This window comes from Capra hircus, chromosome 10 (genome assembly GCF_001704415.2).
Source record: "Capra hircus breed San Clemente chromosome 10, ASM170441v1, whole genome shotgun sequence".
Classification (NCBI taxonomy): domain Eukaryota; kingdom Metazoa; phylum Chordata; class Mammalia; order Artiodactyla; family Bovidae; genus Capra; species Capra hircus.
In genome coordinates, this window is record NC_030817.1 from 82612122 (window position 1) to 82631606 (window position 19485).

The following is a 19485-nucleotide window of genomic DNA, read 5'->3' on the forward strand; positions in this document are numbered from 1 at the left end:
TCCTTCCAAGGAGCGAGAGTCTTTTAATATCATGGCAGTGCTCACCATCTGCAGTGATTTTGGAGCCCAAGAAAATAAAGTCTGTCTCTGTTTCCACCTTTTCCCTTCTATTTACCATGAAGTGATGAGACCAGATGCCATGATGTTAGTTTTTTGAATGTTGAGTTTTAAGCCAGCTTTTTCACTCTTCTCTTTCACCCTCATCAAGAGGCTCTTTAGTTTCTCTTTCTGCCATTAGCGTGGTGTCATCTGCATATCTGAAGTTGTTTTTATTTCTCCCAGCAATTTTGATTACGCTTGTGCTTCATCCAGCCTGGCATTTCACATGATGTGCTCTGCATATAAGTTAAATAAGCCCTATGATGATATACAGCCTTGTCATACTCCTTTCCCAATTTTGAACCAGTCTGTTGTTCCATGCCTGATTCTAACTGTTGTTTCTTGACCTGCACACAGGTTTCTCAGGAGGCAGGTCAGGTGGTCTGGTAGTCCCATCTCTTTAAGTATTTTCCACATTTTGTTGTGATCCACACAGTCAAAGGTTTTAGCACAGTCAATGAAGCAGAAGTCAATGTTTTTCTGGAATTCCCTTGCTTTCTCTATGATCCAATAAATGTTGGCAATTTGATATCTGGTTCCTCTGCCTTTTCCAAACCCAGCTTGTACATTTGGAAGTTCTCAGTTCACATACTGCTGAAGCCTAGCTTGAAGGATTTTGAACGTTACCTTGCTAGCATGTGAAGTGCGTCTAATTATATAGTACTTTAAACATTCTTTGGCATTGCCCTTCTTTGAGATTCGAGTGAAAACTGACTGAAAATGAAAACACACCACGGAGAGGCATCGATTATATGGTGGGAATTCCTTTGGGTTTGGCATTAATGAGAAGTAAGTCACCACTCTTGTCTATCCACCCTACTGCAGATTCAAACAGCAAATCTGTGCCATAATTTGGCCTTTGCTTGGCAGGAATAAACCTTTTACTATTAAATTCAACTCCATTCTTCTTGTGTTAGCTCAGCCCATGACAATTAATGTAATACAGTAAGTCCCCGAGATACAAATCTTCAAGTTTTGAATTTCAAAGATGTGGGTGTGCATTGCATCTATATCAGGCATGAATGAGATTTCAGCTCGCCCTCCACCTCCTACTGCTGACGATCCTTCAGCTCTACCGTCTCCCACCTCCTCCCCCTCCTCCACTCAGTAACTCTTCTTGCCTGTTCACTCAACGTCAGCTGTTGTGTTGCACTACTGTGCTTTTCAAGGTGCTGTACTGTAAGATTAAAAATATTTTCTTTATTTTTTTGTGTTTGTTTTTCTGTATTATTTGTGTGAAAATATAAACCTATTACCGTATAGTATTACATAGCCGAGTGTGTTAGGTACCTAGGCTAACTTTGTTGGATTTACGAAAAAATTGGACTTTCGAACATGCTCTCAGAATGGAACTCATTCGTATGTGGGGGACTTACTGTACTACTTGGTTTCAGGGCTGGAAACAAAAGTGGTGTTGGGCTGCTGTAAGGGAAACTATATGTGGCGTATATGTTCATGCCTATATATTTCCCCCCCCAAATTTATTTATCTATTTATTTATTCAGGCTCTGCCGGGCCCTAGTTTCGGCCCTCCGGATCTTCACTGTGGCGCTCAGCATGGGGAATCTAGTTCCCTGTGCATGCATGCTCAGTTGCTCCTTCGTGTCTGACTCTCTGCAACCCTACGGACTGTAGCTCTCCAGGCTCCTCTGCCCATGGGATTCTCCAGGCAAGAATACTAGAGTGGGTTACCATTCCCTTCTCTGGGGGACCTTCCCGACCTGGGGATGGAACCCGCCTCTCCTGCATCTCCTGAATTGCAGGAGGAGTCTTTACCACTGAGCCACTAGGGAAGCCCGCTTGTTCCCTGCATTGGGAGCGCAAGAGTCTTAGCCCCTGGACCACCAGGGAAGTCCCGTGCCTATATATTTTTTAATGCACAGTTATTTTAATGGCAATGCTATTTATAATTTTTAAAAGGTGAAGATAAACCAAAATTTCTAAGCATAGGTGAATGTTCAATCATAATAGTCACACAGCTCTTACAATGACATGTTTATGCCAATTTAGAAAAGATGATTACTAACATGAAAGCACAGAATGAAAAAATTATTATTGAAAACACTCTGGAAAAACACTGCTTTATTAAATTCTCTCCTCAAGATGAATTCCCTGGCAGGGAATTATTAAGTGAAAGCTGAAGAGCTTTATGGCTCTTGTTACATTGTACCGAGTAGACTTTCATAAATCAATATTTTCACTGAAATGATATTTCTCAGCTTGCCTCCCAGGCTTATAGTTTAATCCAGGAGAATATGGGTTTGGGGGCCCAGCTCATGCGAGTGCAGAAATCGTGGCTCAGGCTGCCAGCCTTACTCAAATCCTCCCCTCCTCTGCCCAGGTCCCGGCTAGCCTCTCTTCTGTCTCATGGTGAAAACACAATCTTTCCCTGGCACCCCAGGCATCTGACTTGCTCTCCTCCTGCGATGCCTGGTTCCCCTGGTCTCTGAACACCCTGCGTGTGCTCCTGGAACTCGACTCTGGTCTGGAACCCTGACCCAGCTGTCCACTTGGCTGGCTCCTCCTGCACCCCTAATCATCCTATTTAAAGTTGCAACCGCTTGCCAGGGAGGATGGATAGGGGAAGAGATATTTGGGGAGTTTGGGATGGACATGCGCATGCTGCTACATTTAAAATGGATAGCCAGCAAGGTCCTACTGTATAGCTCGGTGTTATGTGTGGTCGGGATGGGAGACGAGTTTGGGGAAGATGGATACATATGTATGTATGGCTGAGTCCCTTTGCTGTTCGCCTGAAACTATCACAACACTATTTGTTAATTGGCTATACCCTAATGTGAAATAAAGTTAAAAAAAATAAAGTTGCAAGCTCTGCCTACCTCCTCTTCTCCACTGCTGCCCTCTCACTTTCTTCTTTTTTTTTTTTAAGATTTTTTGATATAGATCATTTTTAAGTTTTTATTGACATTTTTACCATATTGTTTCTGTTTTATATTTTGTTTTTTGGCCCCAAGGCATATGGCATCTTAGCTCCATGACCAGGAATCAAATCCACACCCTCTCTACTGGAAGGCGAGTTCTTAACCACTGGACCACCAGGGAAGTCTCCCATCCACCTCGTCAGCTTGGCTGTTTTCCCGAACACACACCACCCCTGATATGCCGGGCAGAGGCGGTGACTGGTCAGCATCTTTATTTTGTGTCTCCCCGGTCAGAACACAAGCTCTGAGGACAGTCTTCTTCCACCCGATGCGCCGCTGCGTGTCCAGTGTGGAGCAGGGCATCAGGCACAAGGGGAGGTGCTCCAGTCAGAGTGGAATGAGCGAGTGGATGGTTGTCGTGACTGGGGAGGCACAAAGGCTGATGATGCAAAGATGGGAGAGCTCTTGGGATCTGAGGAGACAGAGCTCAGAGGTCAGGAGCACGTAAGGGCTCTGCTTATTTCCCTTCCCTAGAGTCTGGGCATGCCTTCCATCGGCTTTGACCGATGGAGAAGAAGAGATGTCTGGACTTCCACGCCCAGGCCTTATGAAATCTGGCAGCTTCCGCCTCCTTCTCTTGTGTGTTCTCCCTCCTCCACTTGCTGTGCTTGAGAAGCCCGGTTATAAGGAGAGACCAGGTGCGAAGGTAGCATGAGGAGGGCAGGCCCTGAGGCCACATGGAGGGGAAGCAAGGACTCCAGCCCACGGTGAGGGCAGAGACCCCCAGAGACAGGACCCCAGGCATCCGCCCAAGCTGCCTCCGCTGGAGCATCTCCTGTGAGTGAAGAAGCCGTGTCAGCCTCAGTGGAGAAGACACGAGCTGTCCCCCGTGTGCTCTGGTCCCTGACCCACAGAATCTGAGAGAAAATAATATGGCTGCTGTTTCAACCACTAGGTTTCAGGGAGAAGTTTGTCACACAGCAAAAGGTGAGAGAAGCAGGGTCATTTCTCAAGAGTGTAAGCTGGTGGAAGGGGCACAGTTCTGAGCTTCGGTGAGCTGAGAGGACAGATGAGAGGAACAGTTAGACACCAGGGGCACCGAGTTAGACATTGAGGGCTTGGGTGGAGCCAGGAGCCGAGACTTCAAGTACATCTGGTCCTTTGCATCCCACTGCCTTGGTCCCCTGCCACTTGGCCAGCCTCCAAACAGGGTTAACTGTGGGCTTCAAAGAACACACTTTTGGGATCCATATAAAGACAGAACGCAGAAGTAGAGGTGGCTCCTTGAAGCGTTCTCCCTGGAGGCAGTGGTGTGTGTCCGTGTGTCTTCGTATCTCTGCATGTGTGTGCTGTCCACGGCGGTGGGGCGCTCCACCTGGAGCCTGGGAATCTTTGTGAAGGCACAGTGATCAACAACGACATCTGCTGAAACGAGCACCACCTGCTCAGGGAGGAAGTTCTGGCTTCAGTCAGTTTTCAAGGCAGTGTTTGTCCTGCACGTGGGTTTACGCGCTCTTGTGCAGAGGCAGCGCCGCGCAGAGAAGCAAACACAGGCATCGAGGCTGGGCAGACATGGGTCCGACTTCCTCAGCCAGCGAGGACCTGTGTGATCACAACAAGTGTCCGCATCTGGCTGAGGCATGGTTTTCCCAGCTGTGTTCTCTTTGCATGTCAATTTATTTATCCATAAATTAGCCACAAAATGATGTGCTTGCTTTGAAAGGGTTGTCATGAAGCTTCAGTTCAGTTGAGTCGCTCAGTCGTGTCTGACTCTTCGCGACCCCATGGACCTCAGCACGCCAGGCCTCCCTGTCCATCATCAACTCCCGGAGTTCACTCAAACTCATGTCCATCGAGTCAGTGATGCCATCCAACCATCTCATCCTCTGTCGTCCCCTTCTCCTCCACTTTCAATCTTTCCTAGCATCAGGGTTTTTTTCAAATGAGTTAATTCTTTGCATCAGGTGGCCAAAGTATTGGAGTTTCAGCTTCAGCATCAGTCCTTCCGATGAATATTCAGGACTGATTTCCTTTAGCATTGACTGGTTGGATCTCCTTGCAGTCCAAGAGATTCTCAAGAGTTTTCTCCAACACCACAGTTCAAAAGCATCAATTCTTTGGTGCTCAGCTTTCTTAATAGTCCAACTCTCACATCCATACACGACTATTGGAAAAACCATAGCTTTGACTAGACAGACATTTGTTGGCAAAGTAATGTCTCTTCTTTTTAATATGCTGTCTAGGTTGGTCATAGCTTTTCTTCCCAGGAGCAAGCGTCTTTTAATTTCATGCCTGCAGTCACCATCTGCAGTGATTTTGGAGCCCAAGAAAATAAAGTCTGTCACTGCTTCCATTGTTTCCCCATCTATTTGCCATGAGGTGATGGGACTTGGATGCCATGATCTTCGTTTTCTGCATGTTGAGTTTTAAGCCAACTTTTTCACTCTCCTCTTTCACTTTCATCAAGAGGCTTTTTGGTTCTTCTTTGCTTTCTGCCATAAAGGTGGTGTCATCTGCATATCTGAGGTGATTGATATTTCTCCCAGCAATCTTGATTCCAGCTTGTGCTTCCTCCAGCACAGTCATGAAGGTTAAATAATACAAAAGGACGTAGAGGACACCTGGCACTTAGTAGGTGCTCCCAGCCTGGGTGATAATAAAGCATCACCCAGAACTGGCTGCCATGTAGATTCTGTGCTGCCCTCTGAGGAGGTGCACATGTGTGTGTGTGCATGCATGAGTGTGTGTGTGTGTGAGTAGGTGTGTGTAGTGAGCACTCCAGGCGATGCTCATCATTGGGCAGCTTGAAAGCACTGCCAACGGCATCAGTTCTGCTCCCTCCATCCTCTCTGTGCTTTATTCTCCCCAACTTTTTATTTTGGACAATTTCAAACCTCTTCAGCAAGAATAATATAATGAACACTACATACTAGTGTTAACCAAAGTGCATTTTACCTTATTTGCACGTATTCTCCCTCTCTCCGCGCACACACACGCACACACACACCATTTTACCGACAGACCCATGTGAAAGTAAATTGCAGACCTTGAGACCGTCATTCATCCTGCCCAACCAAACACTGTCTTCACATCCAAGAAGTTTTACATAGGCTCAGCTGTGTCATCTTAAGCACAGGCCATGTTCAAATTTTCCCTCTGCTCAAATGGTCCTGATCACTCTTTTTATGAGAGTCATTGTCACTGAGTCTATTACAGGAACGTGTTATTTTGAACCAAGTGTGACTCTCTGTCCCTTCTCTTTTTTATCTGCTAGAGGTAGACGGTCGACTGTCCCTAGAGACGTCTGCAGATGGCTGAAGACAGTTTCCCTCCAGACCCTCCCTCCCGCATCCTGGTCACCATCCTGATCCTCTGGACTCTTTCCTGGTGGCCGATTGATTTAATGTGACATGTGGTTCCCAGGACTGGAGGCTGAAGGATCCAGCTGGGGTCTGACCCCTGAACAGGGGCCTGTGACCTCCCTCTGAGGGGCAGCTGTCCATCTTCAAATGCAGCCTCTGCTCATCCTGCCATACTGAGCTTGTGTAAACTAAATAATGTTTAATTTCCCACCAACAGCCAGGCACCCCATCTAGCTCTTGGGCAATCGATGTCATTGATAGAAATTGATGAGGAGAAAGAGATGGAAACTAACATAAGCTGAGACTGTGTGACATGCCAGGCCCTGGGGAGATGAAGACAGGAGGGACACAGGCCGGCCTCCAGGGGCAGCCTAGAGTTACCTGACATAAAACCTGTCTGAGGGGCTTCCCTGGTGGCTCAGTGGTAAAGAATCCACCTGCCAATACAGGAGACGTGGGTTCGATCTCTGGCCCAGGAAGATCCCACATGCTGCTGAGCAACTAAGCCCGTGCACCACAACTGCTGAGCCTGTGCACTAGAGCTTGGGAGCCGCTACTGCTGAAACCTGCAGGCCCTAAAGCCTGCACTCTGGAACAACTGAAGCCTCTGCAATGAGAAGCCCAGACATTGCAACTAGAGAGTAGTCCCCGCTTCCTGCAACTAGAGAAATTCCCAAGCAGCCATGAGGGCCCAGCACAGCCAAAAATAAACAAATAAATACAATTTAAAAATCAATTAAAAACCCTCTCTGAGTCTCAGTGTTCTCATGTCTAGAAGTGGACAACATTCCGACCACCTAGGTCTGTGTGAAGCTGTAACAAGACAGCATGAGTGACAGGGCTCTGGCGTATAGGGGGTGTCTGATTTGGGAGCTGAAGAATAAATGGAATTTGGGGGTAACAGGAATGTTCCAGCAATGGAGACACAAAGCTCTGTACGAAATACCCCTAAATCGTACACATTAAAATGATTAATATAGTGAATTTTGTAAAGTGAATGTTACCAAAATAAAAAAAGAGTAAATTGAGATTTTCCAGGCTGGGAAGGTGAGTAGGAGGGATGGGGAGCAGATTCGAGGCATAATAGTAAGTTTCTGAGCGCTGCTGATAATGATGATGCAGGGCAATGTCAAGGAAAGAGCCTGCGGGGACTCCACTAGGGATTCCTCTGTCCAGGATGACTTCCAATGTGCATTATGACCCAAGTCATATTCCACGTTGTTATGCACCAATATAACCTGAAAGACTTTTCAAATGCTGTGCTAAGCTCAAGCCCAAGGCTGAGTCAGCCCAAGGAGAGGTGGAAGAAACTATTCAAGTTGAGAGATGGAGGGACTTCCCTGGTGGTCCTTCCAGATCACCAGGGAAATCCCAGATGAACTTATCTACAACATAGAAACAGACTCACAGACTTGGAGAACGAACTTATGGTTGCCAGGAGGGGAGAGTGAGGGGAAGCTATAGTTAGGAAGTTTGGGATAGAAATGTGCACACTGCTGTATTTTAAATGGATAACCAATAAGGACCTACTGTACATCACAGGAAGCTCTGCTTAGTGTTATGCGTCAGCCTGGATGGGAAGGGAGTTTGAAGGAGAATGGATACATGCATATGTAAGGTTGTTCACCTGAAACGATCGCAACACTGTTCATCAGCTATACTCCAATATAAAATAAAAAGCTTAGCAATTAAAAAAAGATTACAAAGTAAAAAAATACTTTAAAAAGCTGAGAGATGGAGTTGTATGAATCAGTATGGTGGGTGCCACACTTTCTGCCTCCTGGGAGAGGTTTAAAGAGATGCTGTTTGAATGTAATCCTGTAAAAAAAAATAAAGAAATCCTGAAGAAGTGCGCATGCCTGGATATTTTATCTTAAGCTCTTCATCCAAGGTTGAGGACTCACGTAGGCCAGCAGGCTGAAGGCCCGTCTTTCCTGTCCTCTTAGGGGTCCAGCTACCCCCAAAGCCACAGTCCCACAGACCAACTGGCCTCTAAGGGCCCGGCTCCTCTCTTCAGAGGGCTGTGTAGTGCGATGTGAGCAGACATGGAATAAAGCCTGAGAAAGCACAGACATGTTAACAAAGCTGATTTTTAACACCAGTTTATTGTATTTTTACAATAATAAAAATAAATTAGTCATACACAAAAATAGTTGTCATTTTTGCTGAAGAGAAAGCAGATTGTTTACTCATATAATTTACCTTCTACCCTCCACCTCTGTAAGCAATAATTGACACCCAAGGGTGACATGGGGTTGATGGAGCATTCTGTGGGCTCCATGCTCCTGGCTGCGGAGTTGACCACCCGGAGCCCCCCTCCGCAGTCACCAGCGGGGACCCTGGAGGAGTGGTCAGAGCAGTGAGCGCATCAGCTCCTGTATACCCCTCCTTGCCCCTGCCAGGGGACCCTGCCCCCTTCCCAGCTCCAAGTCAGCCCCCTGAGCCACTTACTGCTGGTGATTCTGGTGAATGAGGCAAGACAAAGAGAAGGGTTGAAAAAGACCCCTGTATTTCCTTCTCCAAATATCTGAGGGTGAGGAGAGGGCAGATTATATGAGCAAATATGATATTTAAGGTGGAAAGGTGGCAATCCAGACAGACCTGTTTTCAGGTACAATCCCAGGGGTAAAAAGCCCCTGAATGAGTCAAAAAATAGAGTAATTTCTATTTGATCTTAAAACCCAAGGAACTTGGCTAATCAGTATACTTAAGTGTACCCATGGACTTAGAATAAGATGCCATGTGCAGCAACTTTCTGGGGAAGCTGGGTTAGTAGGATCAAATAATTTTACATAAATGTGGATTGAATATGTAAATAAATACCTATTAGGTCCCTTTAAAATTAACATATTCTAAATAATAGAACTATTTTGGTGTAGTGACTCATTCCGCGGGTCGAGTTCAGAATACACATTTCCTATAAACATCTTGTATTTACAAAGAACAAAATAATAAGTTATAACAAAGTATATCCTTCCGTCAAACTGACTGGTGGGGGTCTGGGGGTCAAGGCAGGTGGAAATCAAGTTTATGTAACAGAACGGCTTTCCTTTCACTGAAGCAAAGGGTTCAACGTCTAGAAGACGCTGAGAAAGCCATCTGGAGGGTCCCAGCCCACAGGGTCACTTTTCCTCGTCACGACGGTTGTCTCCCACTGTCAGCCACTGAAGAGAAAGAACCAGGAGTGTGGTGCAGGGTGGGGAGAATGATGTAGCTCCAGCAAAGATGCAGGAAAGCAAAGTGAGTTGAGACAGAGATGGTATTTAGAGGGTACTTGTCTAGTCGAGGCACTGCCTCCATCAAGGTGTGTGACCCTATGCAGGGAACTAGCCTTCAGGACGTTTGATTAGTCATTCTCAAAACAGGACCACATAGGGCAGCTCTGATCAGTTGGCTAGTGGTTCTCTGAGGTCACATTCAGCTCTTGGGAGGAATGCAACACTGGGTTTAGAATGGTAGTCATAGCAACAGGAAGTACCTGTGCTGTGTACTTGCCATCCCAGACCAGGTGAATCACTTAAAGCTGTTCTACTTACAGAGTCACCAAAGTCCAGACTGGAAGGAATCTTAAAAGTCCTGTTACCCCAGGTAGGTGCTTGGATCCCCCCCACCCCCTTCAGCCTCCATCACGGAGGGCCATTAAGACTCTGCTGAGACCTCCAGGAATGGGTCAGTCAGCAGTACCTACCATGGTGCCCTCAACCTTCAGAAGGTGCTCATGTGCAGAAAGGAGGTTCTCTTGCAAGAGCTAAAATCTGCCTCCCTGCAGCGCTCACCTCCTAGGATGGCTCTCCTGGTGCTCCCCAAATCTCTCCTCCAGCCTAAACCTCCTCATGAAGTCCTTGCACCGCTTCTCACAGTCTGCATCCCGCCACAGGATCAGCCATGCTCATCTGAATGTTATATGTTATCAGCATTCTTCTTAAAGTTTATGGCAATCACAAATAGAGTTCACCAAATGTTTTCTCCTTGTGCCTGAATGCTCTGTGGCTTTTTGTTTATTTTGGGGTTTTTTTTGTGTATTTTTTTGGGGGGGGCGGTAGTTTCATCCCACTTTCTTGACCTGCATTGAGCTCAGCCAATTGAAACTCTTACCTGCTCCCCACATTGTACTTCTATAGTTTTGTTTTGTTTTGAAATCCAAAGGTGGGACTTTATGTTGCTTCCCAGTGAATTTTGAAGATCTAGGTTTTATTTTAGTCTCTCAGACATTTTTAGCCCTACAACTTGTCATTTACCTGTTACCGCTCCAACTTCTTGGCATCCACCACTTTCATTAGGAAGTTGTCTAATTTCCCATCTAAGTCACACTAACAACGTAGCATACGGCAAGGGTGCAGCGTTCGTCTCCACCTGCCAGGCGGACAGAGGTTCCCTCTGGTTTGATGAGTCAATCTGTTTTGAGGGAAATCATATTTCTTTCTGCCACTTACATGTGTGTCTTTGATATTAGAAAATGGATGTTAAAATTAGAAAAAAGACAGCCACAGGTTTAGCAAGGCCTTAGTAACATCTGGGTTTCTCTCTCGGCCACACAACTTGACAACAAATGGAGACGGTGCCCCTCATTTTCGTCCCTCTGGAAAGCCATTCTTTTTTAAAGGAAGGAATGATGAAAGCTAGACCCTTTGGGGGTGAGTAAATGGTAACTACCCCAACAGCCGTGGGCCAGAGAAGCAAGGCAAAGGGACAGACGGGGACAGTTCTGAGCGCTGCCGTCACGCGGGCTGTGCTCACCTGGGTTCCCCACCAGCGTGCAAGCAGCAGGCAGTGAACACGCCCTTCACGAACTGAACCAGCTCTATCTGGTAGCTGGGTTTGCAAGCTTTTTTGTTTCAGTGCCATATTTCTTACATTGCTCCTTTTCTAGGGGGAGAAACGTGAGAATGGGAAGGATGGGCTACACTGAATAGCCTTCGCCCTTTGCAAGGGGCACGCTTTCCTTTTCCAATAAGTGATAGTACAAAAAAAAAAAAAAAAAGCAAACTATTTCCGTTTGGAGCTTTCTTGATTTTTTTTGGTGAGAAAAGCACAGAACTTAAATTCATCTAATTTTAAAATGCAGAGCAGGGACTGATGCAATTTGGTTTGCAGAAAAAAAAAAAGAGTATTAAAATGTAAATTTCAGTTCTGCATCACGGCCAGTTATGGGAACAGACTGAGAAGGAGATGGGAGATGGAGGATCGTGGGAAGGAGAGGGTAAGACAAGGGGGCCAAGAAAATGGGAAAGAGGCACCTCTGGAAGGAGCAAGGAGCGCTGTCACTGGAAATGTTACTGGACATTATCATGTGTGTTGTGCTAGAAACAGAGGCATTTAGATGCTGATATAAGAAAGTAGGAAATTAGTAAAAACTGAGTTTTTAAAACAGGTTGATAAACCCCCTAATCTAGTAACAAATGCCCTTTCCAGACAAATGAATTCTAAGACTAGCTCAACTATTTGTTGCAAGAGAAAAAAAAAGATGCTTAGTTTCAGTACTTCTTTCCCCGAAGACCTGGTGTTGATTCATTTGCTCCTACCCAGTTTCACACCTGGCAGGATGGCCATTCTCATGGGAGCATCCCTGATGCTTTAAAGCACTGTTGGTAAGATTTAGGAGTCCGGGGACACTGTTGGACGTCAAAGAGACAAAGCCCCAGGCCAGTCGTGAGAATCCTGAGTTGGAAGAACCTGGGATGCTCACCTCCCACTTATTGGAGAAAGCCCTTTTAAGCTGGTGAACTCACTCATATGGCAGCCATACCTCTGCTGTGTTGGGCAGCCTGGATGGCTAGAAGGTTTTCCCTTCATTTAAGCTGAAATCAGCCTTTCTGCTCTTCCACCCATTGATCTTGCTCTGCCCCCCAGCATGTAAAGAAACCCTCCTCCAAGGAATCCTCCAAAGGACTGGGTTGTTCAGGAAGATCAGAGCGCAGCTGCAGAAAGGATACCCTCCCCTGGGACGAGAAGCAAAGGCAAATGATGAAACAGAGAGAGTGAGTGCTGGCTAGGAATCAGCCATATGCTTGGCCTCTCTGGTCTGCTTTTGATTGGTGGGCACGGGAATCTGGGCCTCTGCCCTGTCGCTTATTGCGCAAGTTATATAAGGATCAGGAGAGATGGGTGTGCTTTTGGAAAATGGTGACTGGGGCTTTCCAGAAAGAGAAAGACACTTATAGTAAGGCCAAATAGAATTTGTGAAAGCCCAAGGGTAATGGGAGCGTGATGGAGTGTGTCAGACTGAGCTGGTAATACTGCTTCCAAAAGCACATCATCATCAAATTAGCAGATTTTTGGGTTAAAGGGCTCATGGGAGAAACTCAGTTGCTATAAATCTCAAAGCAAACTCTTGCTTTGAATAGGAAATAGGGCCAGGACCATAGCACTAAATAAGACAAATTTTCTTCATGCTTCCAATTTGTTCAGCCTGATTCTTTTTCTTAGTGGGTGTAAGAATATACAAATATATATATATATATATATTTCCCCCCTTCTTTTTCTTCACTGATTTTTTTCAGATGGCTCATCTTCCATATGTACTACATTCTCTTTCCAGCCTGAGGCCTTGGGAACTACAGAGTTATGTGAAGTGAATCAAGAAGGACCCTTCTGCTGTGGCCATTGTGGAGGAGTTCACAGCCCCTTTTCCCAGGCTGATTGCATTATTAAAGATCTTAGTGCCCATACCTTGGAGGGGAGATATGGGTTGTGAGTCATGGGGCAAGGTGTGTGTGGGGGAGTGGGCAGGATGCAAAGAGAAACCCACAAATCAAAGCAGAAAGACCCAAGGGAGACTCTTTCTAATATAAACATAGGATTCCTACTGGGATAGGTTGGTTGGTTGAGAGATGGCTGAGGAAGGGGCAAGAGCCCAGGGGGCTATGGAGCTGTGTGCTCTGGAAATCTGCTCTGGGTGTGTCCCAGTGGGGAGAAGAATAATAATTTAAGACAATCACCTTGCTACCCCCATGGCTTTCTTATCTCATGGGCTAGTTCTGTTAAGGATGGGGTTCAAGAACCCATGCAGAGTCCTGTCACCTGGACCTGTGATTTTGTGGGGAAAGGGAAAAAAGAAACAGATGCCTGAAACAAGTGAGTGCAGGGCCAGAGGAGAGAATTCAAAGGTCTGGGCTTTGTTTGCTGAATGGGAAACTTCTGAGCCTCTAGGTCTGAAAGGAAGCCACATTTTGCAGACCTCAGACTTCCGGCCAGGCCTCAGGGTGAGGGTTTTGTGGTCAGACCACAGGGGTTGGGACACGTGACCTCATACCTGGCAGGTCAGTTACCTACGCTGAGTCTCAGTTTTCTTGTCAGTAAAACAGGGACCATGATTCATTCCCTGCCTCTCATTCTGGGGCACCATGAGCCACAGTGAGCTAACATCTCTGACTATACCGTCCAAACAATAAAGCGCTACATTGGCAAGAGATATTTGTGTCATAAGGCAGGAAAACAGCCTAAGGTCTTTGAGCATGAAAATAGGCACAGCCGGGCTGAGGTAACAGAGATACGCAGGCATCTTGGCAAGCCTTAGGGGGGCCCTGGGGTGGGGGTGCTGCCTCCTCTGACTCTTCCTGGGGCGCTGATACTGGAAAGGCCTGCAGCGCCAGGGACGAGGCAGTGCCCAGACAGAGCCCGGCTGCTGACTTAGAAAGTGCCAGGACGGAGTCAGCTGAGAGCTGAAGGCACTCCCCACCGCTTGGTCTGCAGAGAGCGCAGGGGCCAGGCTTCTGGGGGAGGGGTCATCTGTTCATGGTGATGCTCAAAGGACAACCGTGGCCTTGCTCTTGGGCACCGTGTGTACACTTTACGAAGGCAGGGTGCGGACTAACTTGACTGGCAGCTCCACAGGCCAGGGAGCCCCCGGCAGGGCAGCAGCCAGCGGGTCCCACTGCTCACAGACTCCCTGACCTGCCCACAGATGTGGAGTGGGATGTTATCTGCTCCCTGGGAAGCCCGAGTGCCTGTTGGCCACGCGCGTGCAGGAGGCGCAGCAGGCGGTCTTGTAGTAGTTGTAGACGCACAGCCTGGCCTGGACCACCACGTTGCAGTTATAGTACCGGTCCTTGCAGTTTTCATCTGCAGCAGAGGAGAATGGAGAAGACTTTGAGCACGAGGAGCAGCGTAGACTTAGGGGATGAGAAAGGGCAGAGGGTGTGGCTATTCATCCCAGCTCCACTGTTTATTACCGATGGGAGGTGTGAGTGTGGTCTGAGAGCAAGTTTATATATATATTTTTCTTCTTTAAACAAGCAGCTGAAATCTGTCTACTCTGACCTGAAGAATGCTGGAACCAAATCTCTGAATGCATTGCCATTTTAATCAATTCCCATTTAAGTTTCTCTTTGCTCACCATCTGTGCTATCAGCAGCTACCTTAAATTATGAAATTTATACCTGAAGGATGCTGACCCTCTCTGAACTCCATGACTTTGCACACAGTCACAGTGAGACCTAGAAGAATCTGGCATTTTGACACCAGAGAATTTGATGGAGATTAAGAAAGATGAATCTTTTATCGCAAGGTACGATTCCCTACTTACCAACTTCAGGGACACAGTCCTGAGGGTTACAAGATTCTTTTTCTTCTGGTTTCAACTGAGGGTCACAGAGATTACTTAGGGTCATGTCATCTGCCAGACAACGCACTTCTCGGACGCGGAAGCCGCCCTGACAGCTCTTGGAACACTGTGAGGGGAAGGGAAGAAAGTTAGACTTTTTGGCAGCCCATTCGCTCAGCACGCTGAAGAAGGCAGATTTTGGAAAATTCTGACATCTATCAAAGGAGACAATATTGAAACAAACTCCCCTGCACCTACTAATCAGCCTCAATGTACATCTACTCATGGCTAGCCATGTCCCATCTGTGCCCTTCCAGGATGATGTCTCAGATTACTTTGAAGCAGATCTAGACATCATATCACTTCTGTAATATTTCAGTTTGTAGCACTAAACAACCAAGATTCTTAAAAAAATTACCAAAATATCATTATCACACCTAGATATTTTTTTTTTTTTTTTTTTTTTTTTTTTTTTTTTTTGCTTTAGCAATTTTGTTTATTTATTAGTAGGTCAATTATCATGATTCTGAGAAGTATAAACAGAAGACATAAGCATTGTTATTCTAAAATGCCTATACAATTCTCATGAATTTAAATATAAACAATAATCATGTAACAGTGTTCAGGGATTTAAAAATAAATATTTAAATGTATATAAATTTATATTAAACTCATAGTTCATCCTATTAAAAAGTATAGGAAATTTATTTTATTTTATTTTTTTTTTTTAATTTTTTTTTTTTTTTTTTTTTTTTTTTTTTTTTTTTTTTTTTAATTTTAAAATCTTAAATTCTTACATGCGTTCCCAAACATGAACCCCCCTCCCACCTCCCTCCCCACAACATCTCTCTGGGTCATCCCCATGCACACCTAGATATTGACAATAGTTTCTTCTCTTCAAACATATATTTCATTTTGCTTGTGAATCTCAATTTTATTTTAGGTTTTCTTGCTTCATTTTGTAGTTTAAAAGTCCAGCTACAATTTTCAAACCCTGTTACTGACATGGCACTTTTCTAAAACAGAGACTTTTTTGGGGGTGTGGGGATCAGGGTCTACATAAGGTCTGTACATTGCAGTTGGTTGACAGGCCTTTTAATCCATGGGTTCCCTGCCCCGTGTTTTCCCCTTGTACTTGAGTTGTTGGAGGAATGGGATCACCTGTCCTGAAGATTTTCCCACAGTTTAAGATTTTGCTGAGTGCATCCCCCATGATACAGGCTGACATGTTCTTCTGTCTTCCACATTTTCCACTGATAGGATGTTGGATCCGATCTATTCAACCTTATCAGGTGCAGGTTTGATTTGCGTGTGTGTGTGTGTGTGTGTGTGTGTGTGTGTGTGGTGAGACTACTTCATAGGATGTGTTTAGTTGTCTCTCTTTGGAGGAGGTCAGCACTCACTCAAGAGCAGATCATAAGTTCATTTGGGGTTGAAAAATGGTGATAATATCCTAATACCACTTCTTCTTTACAAGCTGAGAACCTAAAGCATTCCCACTCCTTCTTCACTTATGCTCACTCTGGTTACCCAGTGGCATGGCTTGTTTAGGAAAGACAGGGCAAATGTTTGATTATTTTCCTTTATTTATCAGTTTTCAGAATAATGAGTTGGTTCCTCTAACATCCTACAATGGTGGATCCTCTAATTAGTTTTTTAATCATTGTAAACTTATTACACATGGATGGATTTAAATTTATTATAGATGAATGGATTTAAACTTATAGATGGATGGATTATAGATTGATGGGTTTCATTCAATGCATGGCAGTTATTATTTTTACTGATGCTCATTGATGCCCCATCAGTGGCTATCCAGGGCTCAGAGTTGGTTCTTGAGCTCTTTAGACATGAACTCATCTGCCTGGTATAAAAAGTCATCCTGATTTAATTTGTATCTATACATTCCCAGACCTGGAATCAGACATTTTTCTTTGGCTCCTTTTAGTGGAGAATGGTATTTTGTTGATATTTTATTTATTTATTTATTGGTCTCACTGCTTGGCATGTGGGATCTTAGTTCCCCGACCAGGGATCAAACCCTGGCCTCCTTCACTGGAAGTGCATAGTATCTTAACCACTGGACTACCAGGGACGTCCCAGAGAGTGGCATTTTGAAACCATATTCCGCCTGATAGGCATGGCCTTTGCTACTGGGTTGGTCACTGTTTCCAGGATCTTTCAGTGGATAAAACAGAGAAAAATTTTTTAAGATAAATTAATTTGTGAGTTCAAACTGGTATTTCTAAGTCAAATTCAGGACAACAGGATTTTCGCTTAAATCTCTTCTATTTTGTCTGTTATCTTCTTTCTCCTAAGAGCTGAGAATCCTGTTTCTTAAGGCAACTGGGGATAACAGAGCTATAGCATCATATCTACTATTACATATATCATCAGAGTATCAGGAAGTAGATTATTCATTCACTTTATCACCTGTTATACACCCAACCATCTCAGAACACAGGACAACAGCCATCACTAAAAATGTCATTATTGCAAACAGTGTAAACATTTTTCTGCAGTTCTTTTTGTCCTTAGGTATAGACAGTCAGATTACTGTGATTTAGAGCCACAGGCAAGAGAGCTGATGCCACTAACTGCATACATACTTAGGCTAATTTGTTTCATTCATTTTCCATTTTTAGGGATTTCTTTTTTAAAAGAATAATTTTGTTTTATAATTATATAAAATATTTATTCCAAATGCAAATTTATAAAACAGGGTGAATTTGAAAAATGTCTGGCTTTTGTCACTGCCTTTGCTACTATCAGTTCAGTTCAGCCGCTCAGTCGTGTCCTGCTCTTTGTGACCCCATGAATCGCAGCACCCAGGCCTCCCTGTCCATCACCATCTCCCAGAGTTCACTCAGACTCACGTCCATCGAGTCCGTGATGCCATCCAGCCATCTCATCCTCTGTCGTCCCCTTCTCCTCCTGCCCTCAATCCCTCCCAGCATCAGAATCTTTTCCAATGAGTCAACTCTTCGCATGAGGTGGCGAAGTACTGGAGCTTCAGCTTTAGCATCATTCCTTCCAAAGAAATCCCAGGGCTGATCTCCTTCAGAATGGACTGGCTGGATCTCCTTGCAGTCCAAGGGACTCTCAAGAGTCTTCTCCAACACCACAGCTCAAAAGCATCAATTCTTCGGCACTCAGCTTTCTTCACAGTCCAACTTTCACATCCATACATGACCACAGGAAAAACCATAGCCTTGACTAGACGGACCTTTGTTGGCAAAGTAATGTCTCTGCTTTTGAATATGCTATCTAGGTTGGTCATAACTTTCCTTCTAAGGAGTAAGCATCTTTTAATTTCATGGCTGCAGTCACCATCTGCAGTGATTTTGGAGCTCAAAAAAATAAAGTCTGACACTGTTTCCACTGTTTCCCCATCTATTTCCCATGAAGTGATGGGACCAGATGCCATGATCTTCGTTTTCTGAATGTTGAGCTTTAAGCCAACTTTTTCACTCTTTCACTTTCATCAAGAGGCTTTTTAGTTCCTCCTCACTTTCTGCCATAAGGGTGGTGTCATCTGCATATCTGAGGTTATTGATATTTCTCCCGGCAATCTTGATTCCAGCTTGTGCTTCTTCCAGCCCAATGTTTCTCATATAGTAACAATATATTTTATATTTGCTTTAACTGACTTATTTATTTAAAAAATATTTATTTACTTATTTGGATGGTCTGGGTCTTAGTTGAGGCATGTGTAATTTTTGTTGTGGAATTTGGGATCTTTTTTAGTTGTAAAATATGGCATCTCTAGTTGCTGATCTTTAGTTGTGGGATCCTAGTTTCCTGACCAGGAATCGAACCCAAGCCCCCCACATTGGGAGTGTGGAGTCTTAGCCATTGGACCACCAGGGGAGTCCCCACTTTTCATTTTCTGCAGCGCACAGTTCTGAGTTTTGACAAATTCAGAGAATCGTGTATCTCCCTCAGCAAACAAGACGGAGCTTTCATCACACAGAACAAATTCCTTTGTATTTTCCCTTTGTAGTGAGCTTTGTCCCACCCCATCCTCTGGCAATCACTGGTCTGGTCTCTGTTCTGATAGTTTTTCCTTTTAAAGAATATTATATAGACAGTATTATACACTATGTAGCTTTGTAGGGGGAGGGGAGTCTTTCTTCCATTTAGCAAAATGCATCTGAAGTTCTTCCATGTCATAGGAGGTATCAGTTCTTTGGTTCCTGTTGCTGAGTGGCACCCCATTGTTTGGACAAACGTCTGTTCATTCATTTACCTGTTAAGGGACATCAGGGCTATTCCCAGCAGATGTCTTAGGAGTTCGTGGCCTTTGACATGACCTGGTGAGTTTGGTCCTTTCTACACTCTCCAAACCAAATGGCAGAAGAAAATAGTGGTCTGCTCTTGCTTTCTCAAGGACCATGGCCAACATCAAACCTAATCCTAAACAGCAAATTTATTGGCCAAGTTGGACCCAGAATCAGTCTTTGCAAATAAGATCCCAGCTGATACTTAAGCCCATGAAAATTTGAGAGCCACCATTTTATGGCCTCCATAGTTTGGAAGTCAAGCTCACCCCAGCCTCAGGCTCCCTCCTCCCTGCCAAGCAGGCTGAGTTCAGGGCACT

At 44.9% G+C, this 19485-nt stretch overlaps 1 protein-coding gene across 2 annotated transcripts in view; it reads right to left on the reverse strand.

Moving 5' to 3' along the window:
• The window catches only part of THSD4 (thrombospondin type 1 domain containing 4), a 665429-nt gene continuing 654373 nt past the window's right edge, over window positions 8430-19485 (reverse strand). For both annotated transcript variants that reach the window (XM_018053563.1, XM_018053564.1), the window contains 2 exons: window positions 14868-15012; window positions 8430-14404 (listed from right to left, as the gene is read on the reverse strand). In XM_018053563.1, coding sequence (XP_017909052.1) covers window positions 14262-14404; window positions 14868-15012 — 288 coding nt within the window. In that variant the 3' untranslated portion in view covers window positions 8430-14261. The remainder of the gene's footprint in view (window positions 14405-14867; window positions 15013-19485) is intronic.